This window comes from Cetorhinus maximus, chromosome 10, assembly GCF_964194155.1.
Source record: "Cetorhinus maximus chromosome 10, sCetMax3.hap1.1, whole genome shotgun sequence".
NCBI lineage: Eukaryota > Metazoa > Chordata > Chondrichthyes > Lamniformes > Cetorhinidae > Cetorhinus > Cetorhinus maximus.
The window spans coordinates 65,700,947-65,723,040 of NC_135888.1; the positions used below are offsets into that span (position 1 = coordinate 65,700,947).

At 43.0% G+C, this 22,094-nt stretch overlaps 1 protein-coding gene across 1 annotated transcript; it reads right to left on the bottom strand.

Annotated features, from left to right (window-relative positions):
• Positions 1-4,959: 4,959 nt before the first annotated feature.
• Positions 4,960-22,094, bottom strand: LOC144685738 (transmembrane emp24 domain-containing protein 9-like). Its single transcript, XM_078550566.1, has 5 exons — positions 21,920-22,094; positions 12,083-12,183; positions 10,633-10,758; positions 8,897-9,043; positions 4,960-8,245 (listed from the first exon to the last, which is right to left on the bottom strand). Exons 1-5 carry the CDS (start codon positions 22,056-22,058, stop codon positions 8,096-8,098), a joined length of 663 nt encoding a protein of 220 aa, XP_078406692.1. The 5' UTR covers positions 22,059-22,094; the 3' UTR covers positions 4,960-8,095.

A 22,094-nucleotide genomic window follows, 5' to 3' on the forward strand; every position in this document is an offset into this window, starting at 1 on the left:
ACCAATGAGGCATCTGTGAACGATAACCCAATATTCATGCAGTACCAAATCAGCCAAGATACACATGAGGAATGGCAGGCTACAATAGCCCCTATGCTAGATTATGAGCACTACCAGTTTAAAACCACTTGGCTATGTTACTGAACTAGTCATCCAGAGCCAAGAGCTCAAATCTCATCATTGCAGTTTGAAAATTAGGTAGTTTGTGAGCTAGGTAGATAGATAATTAGTTTATTGTAAAATCACAATGGTTGCAGGTGCTGAATTGTGAAGACGACAAATAAAACAAGTAGTCAGTTATACACAATGTCATGAATTATCATTATTATAAAAAGGATTGCACAATTATGATCATTTCAGCATACAAGTCACAGTATGTTGCAAAACAGGTCTCCTTAATTTGCAAAATAGAAATGAAAGGCTGACTGCACTGCATTTCGTATTAATGCCCATATATATATATTGTCAGGTTGAGTTAATTAAATTCTCAATTATTTAAATGCTATGAGTTTTTATTCCTTCTATATCTTATTTGTGGAATGGTGTCTTTTCTGTTAGTCCATCACATATTTACTTGTATGTGGTTACTGCAAGAGATAATGATAGTAGGAGATGGGATTCAAGAGTTTTCTAGTGAAGTCCAGACAGAGCTTTTGCTGCTTTTCAGCAAAAGGATCTCTCTTCAGTTGTTCGATTTTGTCGGAGGAGCTTTTGTACACAACAAAAACAAAAATACCTGGAAAAACTCAGCAGGTCTGACAGCATCTGCGGAGAGGAATACAGTTAACGTTTCGAGTCCGAATGACTCATCAGAACTAAGGAAAAATAGAAAAGAAGTGAAATATAAGCTGGTTTAAGGAGGGGGTGGGACAAGTAGAGCTGGATAGAGGGCCAGTGATAGGTGGAGATGGCCAAAAGATGTCATAGACAAATGGTCAAAGAGGTGTTGACGGTGGTGACATTAGCTAAAATATGTGTTAATGGGGACATTAAGGGTAGAAAGCAGGACGAGCAAGGTACAGATAGCCCTAGTTGCGGTTGGGTGGGGGTAAGGGATCGAAATAGGCTAAAAGGTAGAGATAAAACAATGGATGGAAATACATTTAAAATAATGGAAATAGGTGGGAAAAGAAAAATATATATAAATTATTGGAAAAAAGGGGGATCAGAAAGGGGGTGGGGATGGAGGAGAGAGTTCATGATCTAAAGTTGTTGAACTCAACGTTCAGTCTGGAAGGCTGTAAAGTGCCTAGTCGGAAGATGAGGTGCTGTTCCTCCAGTTTGCGTTGAGCTTCACTGGAACAATGCAGCAGGCCAAGGACGGATATGTGGGCATGAGAGCAGGGTGGTGTGTTGAAATGGCAAGCAACAGGGAGGTCTGGGTCATGCTTGCGGACAGACCGAAGGTGTTCCGCAAAGCGGTCACCCAGTCTGCGTTTGGTCTCTCCAATGTAGAGGAAACCGCTTTGGGAGCAGCGAATGCAGTAGACTAAATTGAGGGAAGTGCAAGTGAAATGCTGCTTCACTTGAAAGGAGTGTTTAGGCCCTTGGACGGTGAGGAGTGGGGAAGTAAAGGGGCAGGTATTGCACCTTCTGCAGTTGTATGAGAAGATGCCGTAGGAGGGGCTTGAGGTGTAGGGGGTCATGGAGGACTGGACCAGGGTGTCCCAGAGGGAATGATCCCTGTGAAATGCCACCGGGGGTGGGGGGTGAAGGGAAGATGTGTTCGGTGGTAGCATCATGCTGGAGTTGGCGGAAATGGCGGAGGATGATCCTTTGAATGCGGAGGCTGGTGGGGTGATAAGTGAGGACAAGGCGGACCCTATCATGGTTCTGGGAGGGAGAGGAAGGTGTGAGGGCGGATGCGCGGGAGATGGGTGAGACACGGTTGAGGGCCCTGTCAACCACCGTGGGTGGAAAACCTTGGATAAGAAGGAAGACATGTCAGAGGAACTGTTTTTGAAAGTGGCATCATCAGAACAGATGCGACGGAGGCGAAGGAACTGACAGAATGGGATGGAGTGCTTCCAGGAGGAGCTGTAGTCGAGGTAGCTGTGGGAGTCGGTAGGCTTGTAATGAATATTGGTGGACAGTCTATCACCAGAAATTGAGACAGAGAGATCAAAGAAGGGAAAGGAAGTGTCAGAGATGAACCATGTGAAAATGATGGAGGGGTGGAGATTGGAAGCAAAATTAATAAATTTTTCCAGGTCCAGACGAGAGCATGAAACAGCACCAAAGCAGTCATCGATGTACCGGAGAAAGTTGTGGGAGGGGGCCTGAATAGGACTGGAACAAGGTATGTTCCACATACCCCATAAAGAGACAGGCATAGCTGGGGCCCATGCGGGTACCCATAGCCACACCTTTTATTTGGAGGAAGTGAGAGGAATTTAAGGAGAAATTGTTCAGTGAGAGAACAAGTTCAGCCAAACGGAGGAGAGTAGTGGTGGATGGGGATTGTTCGGGCCTCTGTTCGAGGAAGAAGCAGAGAGCCTTAAACCATCCTGGTGGGGGATGGAGGTGTAGAGGGATTGGACGTCCATGGTGAAGAGGAGGCGGTTGGGGCCAGGGAACTGGAAATCGTTGATATGACGTAGGGTGTCAGAGGAATCGTGGATGTAGGTGGGAAGAGACTTGACAAGGGGAGAGAGAATGGAGTCAACATAGCAAATGAGTTCCTTGGGGCAGGAACAGGCTGACACGATCGGTCTGCCAGGACAGTCCTGTTTGTTGATTTTGGGTAGGAGGTAGAAGTGGGCTGTCCAAGGTTGGGAGACTATGAGGTTGGAAGCTGCGGAAGGAAGATCTCCAGAGGAGATGAGGTCAGTGACAGTCCTAGAAACAGTGGCTTGACGTTCAGTGGTGGGGTCATGGTCCAGGGGGAGGTAGGAGGAAGTGTCTGCGAGTTGACGCTCAGCCTCTGCAAGATAGAGGTCAGTGCACCAGACAACAACAGCACCACCCTTGTCACCGTTACCTAGGATTGGTTTCAGTGCTCGGTTCTGAATGCTTTCTAGCTTTTTCCACATGATCGTGGGTAATTCCAGCATTCCAAACAGGCAGTGTATTCAACGATGGGTCTTACATAACTAGTAAACACTGAATAGATTTGTTTGAGATACATCGTGATGCTTGAGAAGACATAGCATATAAAGTCTTCCATTTGCTCTCAAGCATTTCATGCACTTGGCAATTCCATTTGAGATCACTTTCAATACAGATTCCTAATAGTTTAATGTACACTTGTTGCGTAATCTCAGCACCAACTAAGTTGATGAGAGGAGGATTGGGGCCGGGGGGGTGGGGGGCGGCAGAAACAGTCACACATGAATCAGTTAGCAGAATTCAGTTAAATAAATCTGGAATAAAAAGCTAGGTCAGTATTGATGAGCCTGAAACTACTGGATTGTTGTAATATCACATCTGGTTCACTAATTTCCTTGAGGGAAGGAAATCTGCCACCCTTATCCAGTCTGGCCTGTGTGTAACTCCTGGCCGACATCAATGAACTGCTCTGTGAAAAGTCTAGCAAGCTACCATGGCAACTTGCTGCCACTGTCTCAGGGGGAATTAGGCTTGGCCTTGTTGGTAACCTACATTCCAAGAATGAATTTTAAAAATGCTCAATATTATTAATTTTTAGGTTCATTGGTTGAACAGTAGGTACTGAGGAATAGAACTCTTCCAATTACAGACCCAGTGCTATTAAGCATTCCCAAGTCATGTATTGACAATTGTGTGTTATGTATTGTACACCCATTAAGAAATAGGTTAAGATTACTCAGACACAACTCTCCCACAAACCAAGTCATATACAGCAATAAGCAAAAATATTTTGCTAGCATCTGACAAAAAAAAAAAGACCCAGGAGTATTTGCGATCATTTCCTGATAGGAACAAGGTTGGTGCTGAGCGGTCATTCAATGTGAACTTTACGACCACAATGCTAACCAGTTCTGTTCAGCAAGCATTCTAGGGGAAAACACAAAAACTGGACTCTACAGGAACAAAGAGGACAATGGAGGTTGGGTATATGAACACTTTTATTAAACCTTTTAAGTGAAAAATAAATCAGCTTAAAAATGATTTACAAATTCATCGTTTTTTGTAAAATAATCAGATACAGCAATTCTGACTGCAGAATTTAAATACTGTAAAGACATCCAAATCAGAATGCAGTCAGCTCCAGAAACACGCATCGAATCCACACAATTTTCACAGATCCACCGGGATCTCACTGCATCCTGTTATATGGAATCCGAAAGCCAAACATAAGTGAAAGCAGATTATCCACGTCTAACTGGTTTTTAATTCCAGTCTGTAAAAATCAATTGACTTCTGACTTTAAATTCAACAGTCACAATTTTTCATTCCTCCAGTTTTCTGTGCACCACCCCTCTGGGATTTCATGGGGGTTCAAAGTTCTCCACTACCTGAATCAAGTTGTCTTTCTTCATTGATGAACCAGAGCAGCAAGTGTCAGAAAGCTATTTACTTGTAGCTTAAAAGCTGAGCCAAATTCTGTTCTCAACATCCACATGCAGTCCAGCAGGGATCATTGGCTAGCAGTCAAAGTTGTGGCTACATTTTCCTCTCCTTCCATGCCCCCTCCCACCACGCCACCAACATCACACCCCCCCCACCCCCCCACATCCCCCATCCCCACCCTTCCTAGTCCAGGGATGCCAAAATCGCTTAGCACCACATCCCAGTCAAGGTCAGTTAATTCACTTGAGATCTAATTCAGAGTGCATGGTCTATATGGTTCAGTATCTCACAGCACACTTATGTTGTAAGCCACGGGACAACAACAATTGGCAACTGTAGTTTAATGCAGTCATTGGGCTACAATGCGGTTTTGATTTATCCTCAAAGATTTATCAAACCAAAGATTTTGTTTTTAAAATGCAAATTACATATGCATAGTTCAGAGGTAGCCAGCATGAAGAATGAGAATTTTTTAAAAAGGTGGAATTGGTTTATTTCAAAAGTGAGAACTTATGAAAAATGGTCCACAGTAGCAGTGACTAAGAACTTGTACATGTCAATTACTGCAACATACAGAGGAACAAATCTCACTAAACAATGTAATCTCTACACAAAATGCATCAAGTTCAAAAAAGGAAAAGAAATTAAGGAGGGTGGACTAAAAGAATGGAAAACAATAACTTGAAGAAAAAGCAGAAATTTACATTCTGAGGCACTATTTATTTTCTCAACATTTATATAATCAATGAATTGGCTCCGATGCTTTATTACAACATAGAGGGCTACACCTTGGGTGTCCAAGGCCAATTGCCCATTTGCAACAGTTGCCCTGGTCTATGTTCTAACCATTTACCTGATTAGGATTGTTTCCAGGCAGCACACAATGGTTCTGTTCATTTCAACTTTTCACACACTACACCTAGAACAGTCCTTACATCTGTGTTATTAGTTACAGCAAAATCTCGCATCTAAAGATATCAGGGATGCAAGTAATAGATTAAACCACCCATATTCTGTCTTTTAGCATAAGAAAAACAGTGCCCATGTAGCATGCACTCTACAATCCAGACAGCTCCTTCACAGGTGCTTTTGAAGAGAACACATGCGAAATATCATTAACCACTATAGCATTCTCCCTGACAAATGACAAATATCTCTAACACAAAAACCCACTTTTCAATCCAACCATTGAATGCATCAGTGAGCCCATCACTGTTTCAGAATGCTCCAGACACCTAGGATGATGCCTTCTCTTCATTTGCCCCCCACGCCTCACATAAGCACTACTGTAATTGGCTCAGTTGGCTGCATTCTCCTGGACTGCTGGTTACAGTGCAACACTAAAACTGCCATGGAGTGACGCACAACCCTGATGGTCCTGACTCAAGGTAGTTGAGGAAACCAGGTCTGTTAAACTTGAAGAAAACATGCATTGAAGTCCTGTAGAGATGATCATGACACCTGTGAATTGGTTCACATCAATATTCACCAGGAGGCATTACATATCTAGAATGCCTTTGTTTACTGGGTTAATATGAACTGATCTGGCCACCTTATGTGGTAGTTTTCCAGATAGAGATTCCCAAGCAGAAAAAATGGTTCTGGGGATACAATATAATATAATAGGTTATTTCCCTAAAAGGGAAGAAATGACATTTATTAATATTCGATTTTTTCAACATATCAGTTTGGTTGATGACAAAGTTCAGCATGTAGGAGCAATTCAAACTAAAAGCTGGGGTCAAAAGTCATCAGTTATAATTAGACAAGCATGGTTTATGCTAGAATAAGCATGACATTTGTTTTGGAAGGAGTAAGCAATCTAAAGAAACTGCTGCTCAGAGATGGGGACCATTACCTCAGCTTTTAGAGCAGTTTGCATCTGGAGAGCCATAGTTATGGCCCCTTAAGCAACCCTCCAACAAAATACCAAAGCTCTGGCAGCAGTGGATCATGAATGTCCAGGCATCCATGTCAATGATCAAATGAGCAAGACAGGATATATCTGGATAATGGCAGTCAACTTGGTTTCCCATCTAGCAGTTCAATGATGGGGTGCCCTGAAGTATGCAACAACTCTCAGATTCAGCAGGATGACCTACGTCATATGGAGTACCTTGGTGTACTCAATTAATATGAACAGACATAGATACCCTGTCGGGTATTCTGTCAGTTCCTCAAACTGCAAAACCTCAAATGCAAACCAATGGGGTCAGTTCATTGAACAGGTTGTGTTGACAACAGTGGAAAGTAGCAATGACCACACATTTATCTACCCCAATAAAAAGGGAGAGAAAGACAAAAAAAACAGAAAAATAAAAGCCCCTATACCAATCTAACATTTCCACCCAACCTCTGTCAATCCAGAAAAAGCAGCAAAGTTCAAAACTTTATGAACAGACAGTACAAATGCTTACTGGATTGATTCCATCATATTCAAAATGTTAATTTGAATGCAGTCAGAATGAGAAGAATATCTCTCGTTTCTACTCCTGCCAAAGTGCTGCTACTGGATCCCAGATAGTCAGCAGTCGTGGTACAAATATTTACAGCTGCCTACAAACAATCAGAATCAAGCGCAGCTGCACAAATGTAACCCCAACCCTTTCATACTCAAATTCATACAGGATATCCCCCACAGTAACATGTACACAGTGGTTCCTACATCCTTATCCCTCAATGATTGATATGACCAAAACCAATGTTTCCAATTACAAAGACAAATGGCAACTCAATAAATTATGTTTGAGAACATTACAAAAAAAAAATCAGAGCACTAAATTGCTCTGCAGTGTTGCCCTCCCAAAGTCAGGGAAAATTAATTCCGAACAGCTAATTATAAATAATTAACTCTTGCTTAGCCATACAGACCAAGTCTGGTAACATTGCAAACATACCTCCAGGATCACACCTGGTCACACTGAGGTTGCCACTGCACAATATTTAGGGATGACTTAAATGAAAAAGGTCACACAAAAGATGGACTATTTAGGCTTTAAAGGGAAGTTCGCAAGACATTTTTTGGTGCTTAATAGTTTCAAAAATGTTAAGACTAGCCAATGGATTTAACAACTCAGCTGCTATAGATGGGGAAAGGAATACATATCTTAGTAAATTTAAATACTGCATAACCCTGCTTCGAATGCTTCAGCAATGGGGTATTCAAAGTTTTGGTAAAATGAAAACAAAACCAGATTTACAAGCTTTAACAAGATACAGGGTCCCAGAGGCAACAAAACAGTCAACTCCAGCTTTACTGTGGGTTGGTCAGAGTTGCCTTTATGTCATTGGGCATGTTTCCAAAAACACACCTAGCAAACATACTATCCATTACTTGCCAGGATCCATTTGGAAAAAAGACTAGCATTTATATACTGTAGCATCTTTCACAACATCCCAAAGCACTTCAGTCACTGAAGTACTTTTGAAATGTGGTCACTGTTATGTAGGAAGCACTGCATGTCATGGAGGTTGGGAAGGGGGAATGAAATTGGGCCAAATCCAATGAGCCATGACTTGAATTGTGTAATTGAGAACGTAACTTTGACCGATCAGCCTTGTAATGTATTTAAATCGATTGAATACAGGTCATTGCAGTCATGACCTACACCAGTTTCTTGGCCTCAAAGAAGCTTTTCAGATGCCTCATCTGCCAGATTCCAGTCAGAATGAGGATCAGCGTTTGCACGATTGACCACCACAGGACTCGTTGATTGGTGCTCTCACTAGTCACTCGGAACCGCTCCTCACGATACTGGAACAGAAAAAAAATGTTCAGGGTATAGAAATATTTACAGCAAGGAGGCCATATCTTGGAGTAATCATTACATTGTACCATGTTGAACATAAATGGTTACTCTAGGCAGCAATTCTGGTCCCCAGAATAAAAAGCCCTACATCTATACCAATGCATCATCAGATTTTTCAAAAGTAGGGCACTACTCCATTGAATACAATTACAACAGATGTACGGTGGACTCATCACATGTCACATCAAGAATCAACAGTATCTTTATTAAAAACCTTAAGTATTTTTGAATATTTTGTTAAACAATAAAAACCAGGAATCAGTAACTAGAAGTTTGAGGCCCATATCCACAATTTCTAAAGGTGGAGTGTGGTACTAAGCTAAACTTATTGACTCTCTAGACTCCCCATGATGCGCATTACTTTTGTACCCAGTTTTATTGCTGCTTCGAATCCATATACACATGCTTTGATTCTTATTTCTTAGTAATTGGGGTTTCAATTACCTTGTTCCTGCCCTCACTCTACTTTGGTTGCCCTTATCCTCCCTTCCAGTGGTTATGTTCCTGCTCCTCATTCATTCCAACAGTTATGTCCTTGACCCCTCACCTATCCCAATATTTCTCTCCTAGACACCCTCCCCTCTACCCCCACTTACCCGCTGGTAGTTCTGCTCTTTCTGGATTTGTTCCACCTGTTCAATTAGTTGCCTGACACGAAGCTGGAGCTCTGACAGCTTGTCCTTCGCTGCAATCTCAACATAATCATTGGCATGTTCACCAACTTGGATGTCCAAGTGAACCCGCTGCAGGGAAAAAAAACTCATTACTCAAGTTGCCCTCAAAATAAAAAAATAACTTAGCTGTTCAACTAAATCTAGGAGTATCCTGGTTTGAATGGGTCAGTGCCATGCAAGGAGAGGAATTAAGATAGGCATTTTGGACCACAAGGCTACTTTTCAGTGCTTCTTTAATTAAGATGATTCAATAATGCTCTGGTTGTTTTATTGAACAGGATTAAAAAAGAGTGGGCTAGAGGATTAGCATAACACTGACATAAAAGGAGGGCAGGCTCTTAAACCTACTGGTGAAATACATGAAACTTCAACATTCAATGCAAATGTCAAGTTCTGGTGACAAAAACCCCAGCTGGGTTAGGAACATCAGCCTGCACTTGTGTGGCCGATTCCCAACCCCACTTCAAGACAAAAACAACATCAGAAGAAATACATTTCATTTCTTGGACAAACATCTCAAAGCAAGGAACTTTATGATTCTTTTAAAAATAAAAATAAATCATGGTTCACGCTGACAGCAAGTGTGGAGCTGGTGAAAGTAATTTTAAAGTAGCTTATCTGACAATCGAATATGGCCACCAAAATATTTTCAAATTTCATAGCCAGAAATTTCCAAGGTCATTTTGTCCCATTATATGACATTTGAAGGCAATAGTTAAGTTAATGTATCTGAAGTTAAATCAGTCATTCTCCCTCCCCACCCACAGGGCATCCAAAGATTTCACAGGATGAGGAGAATGATACAGAATTAAAATTAACAGTAATATTTTTGTTGGATTTTTAACTATGATTAGAGAAAGCAATGGATTCATCACCATGGTAAGACGAGCAAAGCCATCAAACTCACTAACATTTTGTCAGTTACCACACTGAAATCAGAACAGATCTTACCCATTAAAATACAGAGGGAAAAATAGGCAAAATGGTATTTACATTGTAAGAAGGGAAGTTATGCTAAACACTTATATGGAACCCTGGCGAGACCACGCTTACAATAACGTGTACTGCTCCAGTCTTCATATCACACAAAGGATAGGAGACACTATGTGTAAAAAAAAAATTAAAAGGCTACCAAAACTGAGCAATTATAACTATCATGATTGAACATGCCAAGGCTCATTTCTCTGCAAAAGAAAAAGCTGACAGGGAGCCCAAAAGAAGTCCTTAAAATTATAACCCAGTTTGATAGGGTAGATGTAGAAAAAAGGTTTTCATTGTGGGAGAGTCCAAAATTAAGTATCATAAATATAAGATAGTCATTAAGAAACCCAATAGGGAATTCAGGAGAAACTTCTTTAACCAGAGAATGATTAGAATGTAGAATTTGCTACCACATTTGAGGCAGATAGCACAGATGCATTTTAAGGGGAACCTAGGTAAGTTCATGAGGGAGAAAATATTAGGATATGCTGATAGAATTAGATAATGTAGGATGGAAGGAGGCTCATGTGGACATAAACAGCAGCACAGATCAGTTGGACAAAACGACCTGTTTCTGTGCTGTAAGTTCTATGTGAAGGTTTCACAATCAATATTTATTACCGATTTTACCTTTCTCTTCTCCTAAGCTGTATTATTCTTACAAATCTGCTGCTTACCAGCATTCCCGATGCAAATAGAGAAAGTTTGGTGGAATTGGAGTGTAGGCAAATCTGGTGTTCTCCTGGAATATGGGAGGTGAATGTGAATCTTCCCTCAGAAGCATACTGCCTTGACAGAATGACCTATAGAAAAAGACAGACATTAAATCATTAGTTCTGCATTGGATTTTAGCTCCAATCTTCCCTTTATAAGCCTTGATTTGCTGATATACCTACAACCATTTGAGGTTTTTTGGAATAGCTTCTGAGCAAATACATAACAATTGCAGAGTGGTGTGTGTATTAGAGACAGGCACATATATTAGAGCTTCACAGTCCTTTCATTAAAAAACAGAGCTGGGGAAGTCTTGTAGCTTCAGAGATCCTAATTTGTTTAATATACTTTTGCTAATCAGATCAGAGCATCACTGGCAAGACAAATATTTATTGCCCATTCCCAACTTCCCTCGAGGTAGTCATTAGCCTCTTTCTTGAACTGCTGCAGTCTTGTTTTAGGCAGGTCCACAGTGCAATTATAGAGGGAGTTCCAGGACTTTGACCCAGCGACAGTGAAGGAACAACAATACAGTTCCAAGTCAGGATGGTGTGTGACTCGAGGGGAACTTGCAGGTGGCAGTGTTCCCATGCGTTTGCTGCCCTTATTCCACTTGCAGGTGGCAGAGATTGCGAATTTGGAAGGTGCTGAAACAGCCTTGGTAAGTTGCTTCAGTGCATCTCGTAGATGGTACACACTGCTGCCACTATGCGCTGGTGGTGGAAGTGGTGCCAATGAAGCAGGCTGCTTTGACCTGGATGGTGTTGAGCTTCTTGTGTGTTGTTGAAGCTGCATTCATTCAGGCAAGTGGTAAGTAGTCCATCACACTCCGGGCTTGTGCCTTGTAAATAGTGAACAGGCTCTGACGATTCAAGAGTTACATGTTGCAGAACTTCCAACCTCCGACCTGCTCTTGTAGACACAGTATTTATTGGACTGGTGCAGTTACGTTTCTAGTCAATGGTAACCTCCAAGGTGTTGATGTTGGGAGATTTGGCAATGGTAATGCCGTGCACTGTAATGTTCATATGGGTATTATTCTCAACAATTTTATCTGTGGCTTGTCATTGAGCAAATTATAGTACCAAATAGGTTTTATTTATTATCTAATGGCAGAAACACAGAATCATAGAAATATTACCACTGTTTGGTTAAGCTTGCTTTTGCAAAAATCATATAGCAAATGGAAATCTCACTAAAGTTTAGATTAATGCTTTACGCTGCATCAAACCCTGACTTGGAAGGAAATCAAGTGCAAAAATATTCAATTTCCCAGCACTATCATTCACCATTGATGCAAAATTCACTTGAAAAAGTAATTTGCTGAGAGAGAAAATGTCTTAATCCAGTAGATAATGCTCTTTAAGTGAGCAAATGAACTGGTTTGGCTTTCTCAGCTTGGATGTGCCGTACCTTATCATCGGGATCCTTGACTTCCACAAACATTCCTAGTCCCGGAGGAGAAGGCAGGTACTCCTCCCTCTGTTTGTCATACATCAGAGTTTTGTAATTACCTGAAAAATTCAATTGAAACAAACTGACCGTTAATTCCATCAATTGCTAAATTACAACTTGTCAATGAGCAGCAGCTGTCAGGTAGGATAGGAGGAGGAAACGAAGGTTGAAGACATTGTTCATTACTTAAACAAGCCTCCTGCCAACTGATTCATGACCACATTGATGTGAAAAGCCAAGCAGCATGATTCTTATACCACCACCCAGCTTAAGGACATTCAAGGGAAGGAGGGGTGTGGAAATTTGAGCATTTATAAAAGTGAAATTCAACAATTGCTCTGGGTGGGGGCCTTCTATGTCCATCACAAAGGGTGGCTTGGTGGCACCACGAATGAGAGAGCCCTGAAGAACAAAGCTGCTAGACTGGGCCTGTGGCAGGTGTTGAAACAAACAAGAGGAATAAACCTAGTTGACCTCAACCTCACCATCCTCTGCCTGTCGCAGATGCATTAGTCCATGACAGTATAGATAGGAGTGCCCACCACACAGCCCTTGTGGAGACAAAGTCCCATCTTCCCACTGAACACACTCCATCATGTTGTGTGGCATTACCACAGTGCTAAATGGAATATATTCAAAACAGATCTAGCAACACACACTGGTCATCCATGACACACTGTGGGCCATCAGGAGCAGTAGAATTGTATTCAACCACAATCTGTAACCTTGAAGCCCAGCATATCCCTCACTCTACCATTGCCTGCATGCCAGGGTACCAACCCTGGTTCAATGAAGAGTGCAGGGGGCATGCCAGGAGCAGCACCAGGCATACCTAAAAATGAGGTGTCAACCTGGTGAAGTGGCAAAACGTGATTACTTACATGCAGGGATGAGAGTGGTCAAAGACAATAAGGTCTGAAATTTTTTTGAGACAAGGAATCAAGTACACAGTGCAAAGCAGCAACGTCACTGCAACATGAGGGGCTGGAAATTAAAGCGCTCGTGAAATGCAAATGCTTCTAGGCCACTTCAAATGGATGAAATTATTAGACTTCAAGTGTGTAGAAACATTCATTTTCCATTCGTTTACCTTGTTATTGTCAAGACTGTGGACCAATGCACTTGTATAAAATCACCAAAGTGACCTCAACATTTCAACACGTCAGCTTTTCATGCAGTTAGTACACATTAGCAGACTTCATCCTGCATTACAACAAAACATCACCTTGCTGGATGGCAGGGAAGCTTCAGTAAGGGACAAGGCGTCACCACTCATGAGCTACGGTTGTCATCTGAAAAATCTCTGCTCATCACCTACAAAGACAAGGTGATTCAGTCCCTGTCATCCAAAGCAGTCAACATAGGAGGATACCAGTCTTCCTTAGTCCCTCGGTATTTTCTCGCAAATTTGGATTCCAAGTAAAACTCCCAATTTACAAAAGTAAACCAAGATCAGATTAATCTCAAATTTCAACTATTTAACATAATGAAGCAGTAATCAGACAGACACAAGAAACAGTTTATCTAAGTTATTAACAGACCAAATTATTTTCTACATTTTGATCACTTTCTTCTCATTTGTCATTGCCTTCCAATTCACCACCAGTTTTATTTATTTAAAAAGGTAGCAGTCAAGATCCTGAAGTCCTAGAAGCCAATGCACTAATCTCACAAATCAGGAATTTCACAGGCAAAAACAAAAAATGCTGGAAAAACTCAGCAGGTCTGACAGCATCTATGGAGAGAGAGAGAGAGAGAGAGAGAGAGTTAATGTTTCAAGTCCATATGACTCTTCTTCATACGGACTCGAAACATTAACTCTGTCTTTCTCTCCACACATGCTGTCAGACCTGCTGAGTTTTTCCAGCATTTTTTGTTTTTGTTTTAGATTTCCAGCATCCGCAGTATTTTGCTTTTACCTTAGGAATTTCTCAGGGTTTATTATCTCTGCTGCGCTGATCTTGGCTGATTCGGTGGAAATATGCAGCAGCCAAGAATCAACAGATTCAAGTGTAATTTTGATGCAACACTGTGGGAATGAGGGTAGCAATATTCCCCAGTGTATCATCACCCACTTGCAATTTTAGATATCACTAAACCCATCACAGTACCGTGCAGAAAAGACTGTGCACGGGATCCCCTTAAAACAAAAGAAGAGTCCCTGTGCTGCAGTGACAATCCCAGACAGGGTTCCCACTCTCAAACACCGAGCCTTGCACATCCAGTGAAATAGATGGCCCGGTACAGACCCCGCCCCGCCAGCCAGCTGCAGGCCGGTACAGACCCCGCCCCGCCAGCCAGCTGCAGGCCGGTACAGACCCCGCCCCGCCAGCCAGCTGCAGGCCGGTACAGACCCCGCCCCGCCAGCCAGCTGCAGGCCGGTACAGACCCCGCCCCGCCAGCCAGCTGCAGGCCGGTACAGACCCCGCCCCGCCAGCCAGCTGCAGGCCGGTACAGACCCCGCCCCGCCAGCCAGCTGCAGGCCGGTACAGACCCCGCCCCGCCAGCCAGCTGCAGGCCGGTACAGACCCCGCCCCGCCAGCCAGCTGCAGGCCGGTACAGACCCCGCCCCGCCAGCCAGCTGCAGGCCGGTACAGACCCCGCCCCGCCAGCCAGCTGCAGGCCGGTACAGACCCCGCCCCGCCAGCCAGCTGCAGGCCGGTACAGACCCCGCCCCGCCAGCCAGCTGCAGGCCGGTACAGACCCCGACCCCTCCCCCAATACCAACCGCATACCCAATCACCCCCCACAGCTGCAGGAACACAAGCACTGGGAAATTACCCTATTCTACTTCTTCCCCTACTCGAGTCATAGAACCATTCCAGCAATAAATGAGGCCATTCAGACACCATGAGGAATTTCGAATGCACAGGTTCAGATTACAATCGGAACCTTTCACATTCTATCGCAGAATATTGTGTATTGAAGCTTTAACTGAACCATTTAATGATCAGTACATTGTTTTTAACTGATTAAAAGTGGATGATGGAATACATATTTCAGCTCAGTCAAGCATTCACACCACCTTATACTCAGACTATCTGCTGAGCACCTGGGAAAATCAACCTTTAGATATCACGAGGACGGAATGAATGCAATCCAGTCATAAACTCAGAGTCAACTCCAAACCCCCACGCCGGCCCAGCACAGAACCCCCCCCACCCCAATACAGAAACAACCCTCCCGACCTGGTACAGAGCCCCCTACCCCAATACAGAACCACCCCGCCCCCAGCTAAGCCTGTTACAGAGCCCCTTACCCCAATACAGAACTCCCACCTCAACCGCAGCCTGTTACAGACACCCCACCACTCTGGGTTTCAGCCTGCCTCTTTCTTATTCATCTCATCTTCAGCGTTACAGAAGACGTTGACTGGGTCGGACTAGTGATCATACACCTGGTCGAAGTGATCTGTGACAGCGCAGTCGCCTGCATGTCGACAGCAGGTCCGGTCAGACTAACTGCTCTTCAACCTCCATGGGCAGGCTTCCTCCCTCCCACCCTTACTGGTCCTCCAATCATAGATTCTGTCTCTGGAGGAGCAGCAAGATCAGGAACCTGTGATTGGAGGAGCTGGAGCAGCCAGTGTGGGAGAGACACAATCTGTGGCTGGAGGTGCAGCTCCTCAGATTCTCTCTCTCTCTCATGCTTGCTGCTTCTCCAATCGCAACCCTGCATTATTTTCCTGCTCTCAGTGACACTTGCCCTTTCAATCGTTTTGCTCTGTTTGGACTATGGAAGGGACTGAGGTCAGAGACATATTTAGAATGGCGGAATTCCAAACATTGGAAATCACCAAAGAGCAGAAATTTCTCATGCCTGCTGCATGCCAATTAACAGAAGGAGCATGTAATAGACAGAATTCCTCAACCATCGGATCAAAGTTCTACAGTCTTGCCACATCCAGTCATGAATGGTGGACAATTAAATAACTCACAGGAGATGGCTCCAAAACATCCCCATCCTCAATGAAGGTGGAACTCAGCATACGTGTAAAAGACAAGACTGAAGCGTTTACAACTGTCTTAAGCCCGAAGTGCCAAGTAGGTTATCTATCTCAGCCTCCCCTTGAGATCCCCAATATCACAGATGCCAGTCTTCAGCCAATTCAATTGTGCTATCAAGAAACAGCTGAAGGCACTAGGCACTGCAAAGGCTATGGACATCCTGGCACTAGTCCTGAAGATTTGTGCTCCAGAGCTAGCCATGCTCTAGCCAAGCTGTTCCAGTACAGCTAAAACATTGGCATCTAACCAACAATGTGGGAAAATTGTCTTGGTGTGTCCTGGCCACAAAAAGCAGGGCAACTCCAATCCAGCCAGTTACTGCCCCATCAGTCTACACTCAATCTGCAGCAAAGTGCTGGAAGGTGTCAACAGTGTTTTCAAGTAGCATTTACTCAACAACAACCTGCTCACTAATGCTCAGCTTGGGTTCCGCCAGGGCCACTCGGCTCATCACAGCCTTGGTTCAAACATGGACAAGAGAGCCAAAATCAAGGTGAGGTGAGTGCCTACCTTTGACATCAGGGAAGCATTTAACCGAGTTTGGCATCAAGGAGCCCTAGCAAAATTGAAGTCAATGGGAATCAGCGGGGGGAATCCTCCACTGGTTGGAGTCATACCTAGCACAAAGGAAGATGGTTGCGGTTGTTGGAGGTCAATCATCTCAATCCCAAAACATCACTGCAGGGGTTTCTCAGGGTAGTGTCGTAGGCCCAACCATCTTTAGCTGCTTCATCAATGACATTCCCCCCATCATCAGGTCAGAAGTGGGGATGTTCCCTGATGATATCACAACATTCAGTACGATTTGCAACTCCTCAGGTAGTGAAGCAGTTTGTTCCAATTAGCAGAAAAACCTGGACAACATTCAGGCTTGGGATAAATGACAAGTAACATTTGTGCCACACAAGTGTCGGGCAATGACCATCGCCAACAAGAGAATCGAAACATCCCATGACTTTCAACAGCATTATCAAGGCGGAATCCGCAACATCAACATCCTGGGAGTTAACCATTGATCAGAAACTGAACTGGACCAGCCATATAAATACTGTGGCCACAAGAGCAGGTCAGAGGCTAGGAATCCTATGGTGAGTAATTCACTTCCTGTCTCCTGAAAACCTGTCCACCACCTACAAGGCACAAGTTAGGAGTGTGATGGAATACTCTCGACTTGCCAGGATGAGTGCAGCTCCCACAACACCCAAGAAGCTCGTCACGAGTACAAAGCAGCCACTTGATTGGCACCCCATCCACCACCTCAAACATTCACTTCCTCTACCACCAACGCACAGTGGCAGCAGTGTGTACAAAATATATGATGTACTGCAGTAACTCACCAAGGGTCCTTCGACAGCACCTTCCAAACCTGCGACCTCTGCCGCCTTAGAAGAACAAGGGCAGCAGACTCATGAGGATATCACCATCTGCAAGTTACTCTCTGTTAGGGGGAATTAAATGTATTAAAAGAGAACAGAGTGAGAATTTGCTGGAAATATTTAAAATCTCCAGGCAGCTAGTGCTACTAAGCACATTGGGAGTTGAAGATTGCCAGATGAACCTTGCACAGCCTTGAGAGTCAGACTGGAGACAAAGCATGACATTAAGAATAGATTAAGTGTGCTCTTCAATAGATAGAGAAGGGGCAGATGGTTTTAGCTTAGATATGGGAAGATAAACAATGGACAAAAAGGGGGCTTTGATGAAACAAACAGTCTTGAGTTACTAAACCAAGGTCCGTGTATATGTACCTGAATACGATTGGATAGTATAATCATGTATATATATTTTGGAATGATTTGATAAACATAGTAACATGTATACGAACTCAACAGGGTAGAAACAGTAGAGCATTAGTGTGTCAGGCAGTGATTTGATGTATTTAAATGTACTCAACTGTACTGTGATAAGAAAATAGTACAAAAGTTGTGGAATGTAATTAATCGGGGAGCTGTGTCGTAATTTTACAGAATGACTGCAGCTCCCTTGCATATGCTCAAATAAAACCGATTTAAAGAAGCCTGAGTCTCAGAGAGTGTTTGAGCTCCATTACAGTGGCGTAGTCACATTGTCCTGGCTTGGAGGTTTATCGCCATTCCTTCATCGTCACTGGATCAAAATCCTGGAACTCCCTTCCGAGTAGCACTTGGGTGTACCTGCATCAGATGGACAGCAGTGGTTGAAGATGACAACTCACCACCACCTTCAAGGGCAATTAGGAATGGACGATAACGCTGGCCATGCCAACGACTCTCACCCCATGAAAGAGAAAAAAAAGTGTCAAAATGCAAATGATTTTCAGCTTCTAACCAGTGACATTCTGATGGCATCTTAAACTACTCAAGCCCCAGTGATGTCACAAAAAGGAAAAGGAAGCATAATCAGAGCATCATTTCAGGCTACAAAAGCATTTTCCTCCCCACTCCTGAAGGCTCCAACTGCTGCTGGGGTGAAGTTTTACAAACATTCAGCAAGTTGTCCAGATAACCAGTCATTGTACGTGAGCTTAATCAATGATGTCCTACAGACTACTCACACAAGATGAGGGCAGAACGAGAGCAAGAGGAGACATTATAGAAGAATCTGATCCTCAGCAGACATCCACATGCACGCCTTTCCACCAGGCATCACTGGATCCCGATCAGGGCCTTTACAGGGCCAGATTGCTTATTTTTCTACTTCAATGTTCAGATCATCAGCTGATTGGACACATTCAAGTAACAGAACCGAAAACCTTCCTGCTGTGCAGAGTTAAGCATTACAGCAGGTGATGGTTTCACCTTCTGGACAACTAGAGGGACTAGTATCTCACTTTGCTTCTAAAAAAGCTTGCATCTCTATTTAGAGGTGTCCAGAAGTTATCTCAAGCACTTTCCCGAATTAGGCCAACAGCAGCACAGCTCTCAAACTACAAACAGAACCTAATCGAGGTTGATAGGAACCAGAAAAGAATACACCAGTTCTCCTGTTTGTAACTTTGCTGCAGAGTTCATTTCCTTACTGCAAACCACCATGACGCCCACCTGAGCTGTGCATCACTTCTGGAGCTAAATGCCTGTGTTGTTCCCCTAGGAGACCTACAACCAGCACAAGCCAATATTTTATATAGAAGAGTTCCACAATTTTTGTAAGTTTCTATCCAAGTAAATTTTCCTCAACTTTGCAGAACTTCAGGGACTGCATGGAGGACAAAATGCACTTTGCAAGAAACACGCAGCCTGCATAGCAGGAAGATGTTGTTCAATAGAATAGAACCATTATAACCACAGCGAAAGGAAGTGGCTCACTGAAAGAAACAAAAGTAAATGGTCATCCAGGGTTACAGCACTTAACATTAGGCTGAGAGTATTTGACTAAAGAAACAAACTATCTGGTCACTATCACATTGCTATTCATGGGTGGTTACCATGCTTTTCCTGTATTACAACAAATGACTAGGCTTCAAAGATCTTTCAATGACTGTGAAGCACTTTGTGAAACGAGGTTGTGAAAGGCACTGCATCAGTGCGAGTCTCTCAATGTATCACAAGATTTGAAAATACAAGATCACAAAGTAATGCGTAAAATGAACTACCATCAGCAATCACGTAAACGTGTCCCACTCTCAAATCTCCAGCCATCGAGTTCATGACCAGCAAAATTGCTGTGAAAAAGTGCCAGTATAAGACACTCATGGCAAAAACTTTCACCTCTTCCGAATTCTACATTTAAGTTTTAATTGTCATTTGCTCTCTCTACTTTATCTTGTTAAAAAGAAATAATTTTATCTCAAAAATAAAACAACTTTAAGCCCTTTGCTGACATGTTTCTTTTTCTGTCTGACTACTACATATTTTTGAAGGGTAAGCAGGTTCCAAAGATTATTTCCACTGTAAGCTGGATCAAAGAATCAGTTTGCCAGTATATCCAAAGCCAAAACATTACAGCTCTACAAAGTGTCAAAACATGAAAATCGACCAATGGGTGAGTAAATTTGGCAGTATTCACAGCACCCAATGACTCCAAGGCAAGTGCGGCGGACAAATTCACATCAAGGGATAAAAGTGGCACATTTAATTGAAACAAACCAGCACTTTCCCCCCCCAAAAGGCACAGGTTGAAGTGTCCAGCACAGAACTTCACATATCAGAATCTTTGTTTGAAGGGTGGGAGTACACTGACCTCAACCTGAACAACATTTGAAATGATATGTTCCTTGTTCAATAAATGCCTTGACATTTGTTTCCAGTGGAGCCACAACTCACAAATGAAAAGACATGGTCTTTGAATGGGCCTTCCTTACTCTTCACATCATTTCAAATAGATTTTGCTGCATCTTTATCACCCAATTAAGCTCTGTTCTAAATATTATAGGTTGAAGGAAACATATCTGCAACAGTAGGAATAAAAGTCTCAGCTCTGAAGAAGAGGCATAAGGTCAATTAACCTATTTGAGCTCACCCAGTCAGAAAGAAGATTGTCCTCCCATCACAGCATCTAATTTCACAATGACTTGAAAGCCCATTCCATATTTTGATCACTCATTTGAAGAACTTCCTGCAATTATTTCTAAATATGCCATTCATCACTTTGAATCACACTCAACAAGGCCCTACCCACCATTTTACTTTAATGGTTCAGTTTGAAGCAGTGTTCCACCAGCAGTTTTCATCATGTCCAATGCAACTTGTATTTTTAGAGCACCTTTAACATAAAAAAGTCTGTTTCACAGACATAGGGAAAATAGACACAGCCAGGAAGAGAGAAATTCAGAGATGGGTTTTGAAATTTTTTTTAAAAAGAGAGAGGGTGGGGGTTAAAGATAGACTGCTGAAAGTTTGGCTAAAAATCTAGTAAGGGGAGGGGCAAAAAATGCAGAGCTTGGAGTAAGAAAGATCTTGGTGATGCAGGCTGGAACAAATCAGAGATAGACACAGTAAGGCCAGAGAGAAATTCCAAGATGGGAAAACTTAACCTTGTCTATCAAGTGGAAACTGGGATAATTTTCTTCAAACTCTTCCATTTATTAGTTAGAAAAATGATGAATATGGGGAAAGAGCTCTTTTACTAAGGAGGGTACCTAGAGGTAGGAAGTCACATCACAAAACCTGCACAGATAGAGTTGGTAATCCCAGGTTAGAGAAGGTAAGAGACTAGGGCTATTATCCTAAACACCCAAGTTCATCACCTTTGAATCCGAGAAGTTTGCCCATCTACTTTCATGTCAAGGGTAAGCCCTGTGATTCTTTATCACCTCCAGGGATCAAACCTTTATGTTTTAGTGACCAAAACTGATATTGCACTCACTCTCACAGTTACAAGGCCAACCATAACTACAAGGTGACACTTCATGCTGCTACTCGCATCCACCAAAAATAAAGAAGTTTTAAAACTTTAGTGCATAAAAGGGAACTATACAAATACTGTCGCTTGAAAATTGAAGTATAAAATTAACTATTACAAGAAACTTGTCTTTTCAAAAATATTCATACACATCAACTCATTCATGGAAATTTGATGCGGAAACCTAATGACTCACCAATCCCTAAGAGCCAATTACAGACCCCAGTTTGGTACAGAGATTCACTGTCTTCTGAAAAAGCGGCAAACTTTCAACTTCCTCTGCCCTGTTTGCTGGGGTTAACTTAAGCACCCAACCCAAGTAACCACTGCTCTGCTCTGCTCTGCGTGCGGTCAGGGCAGCAGAGCTCAGTCCGAGTCCGGGCCCGGTCGTCTACCTCTGACAGAGTTTACGTGTCAGTCAGATTAAATCAAAGAGGGACCTCAGGCAGAGGTTCTCCTTTCCATTTACCTATAACCATTGTCTCGTCGGGTATCTCCTCGATGAAACATTTCTTCTCCGTCTCGCCGATGTGGAAGTAAAGGCCGGAACATAATGTGACCACGACATGCAGCAACACCAAGCAACGCAACCATTCACGGTCCGCCATCTTAGCTCAAACACCTGCACTACGCCTGCGCACAAC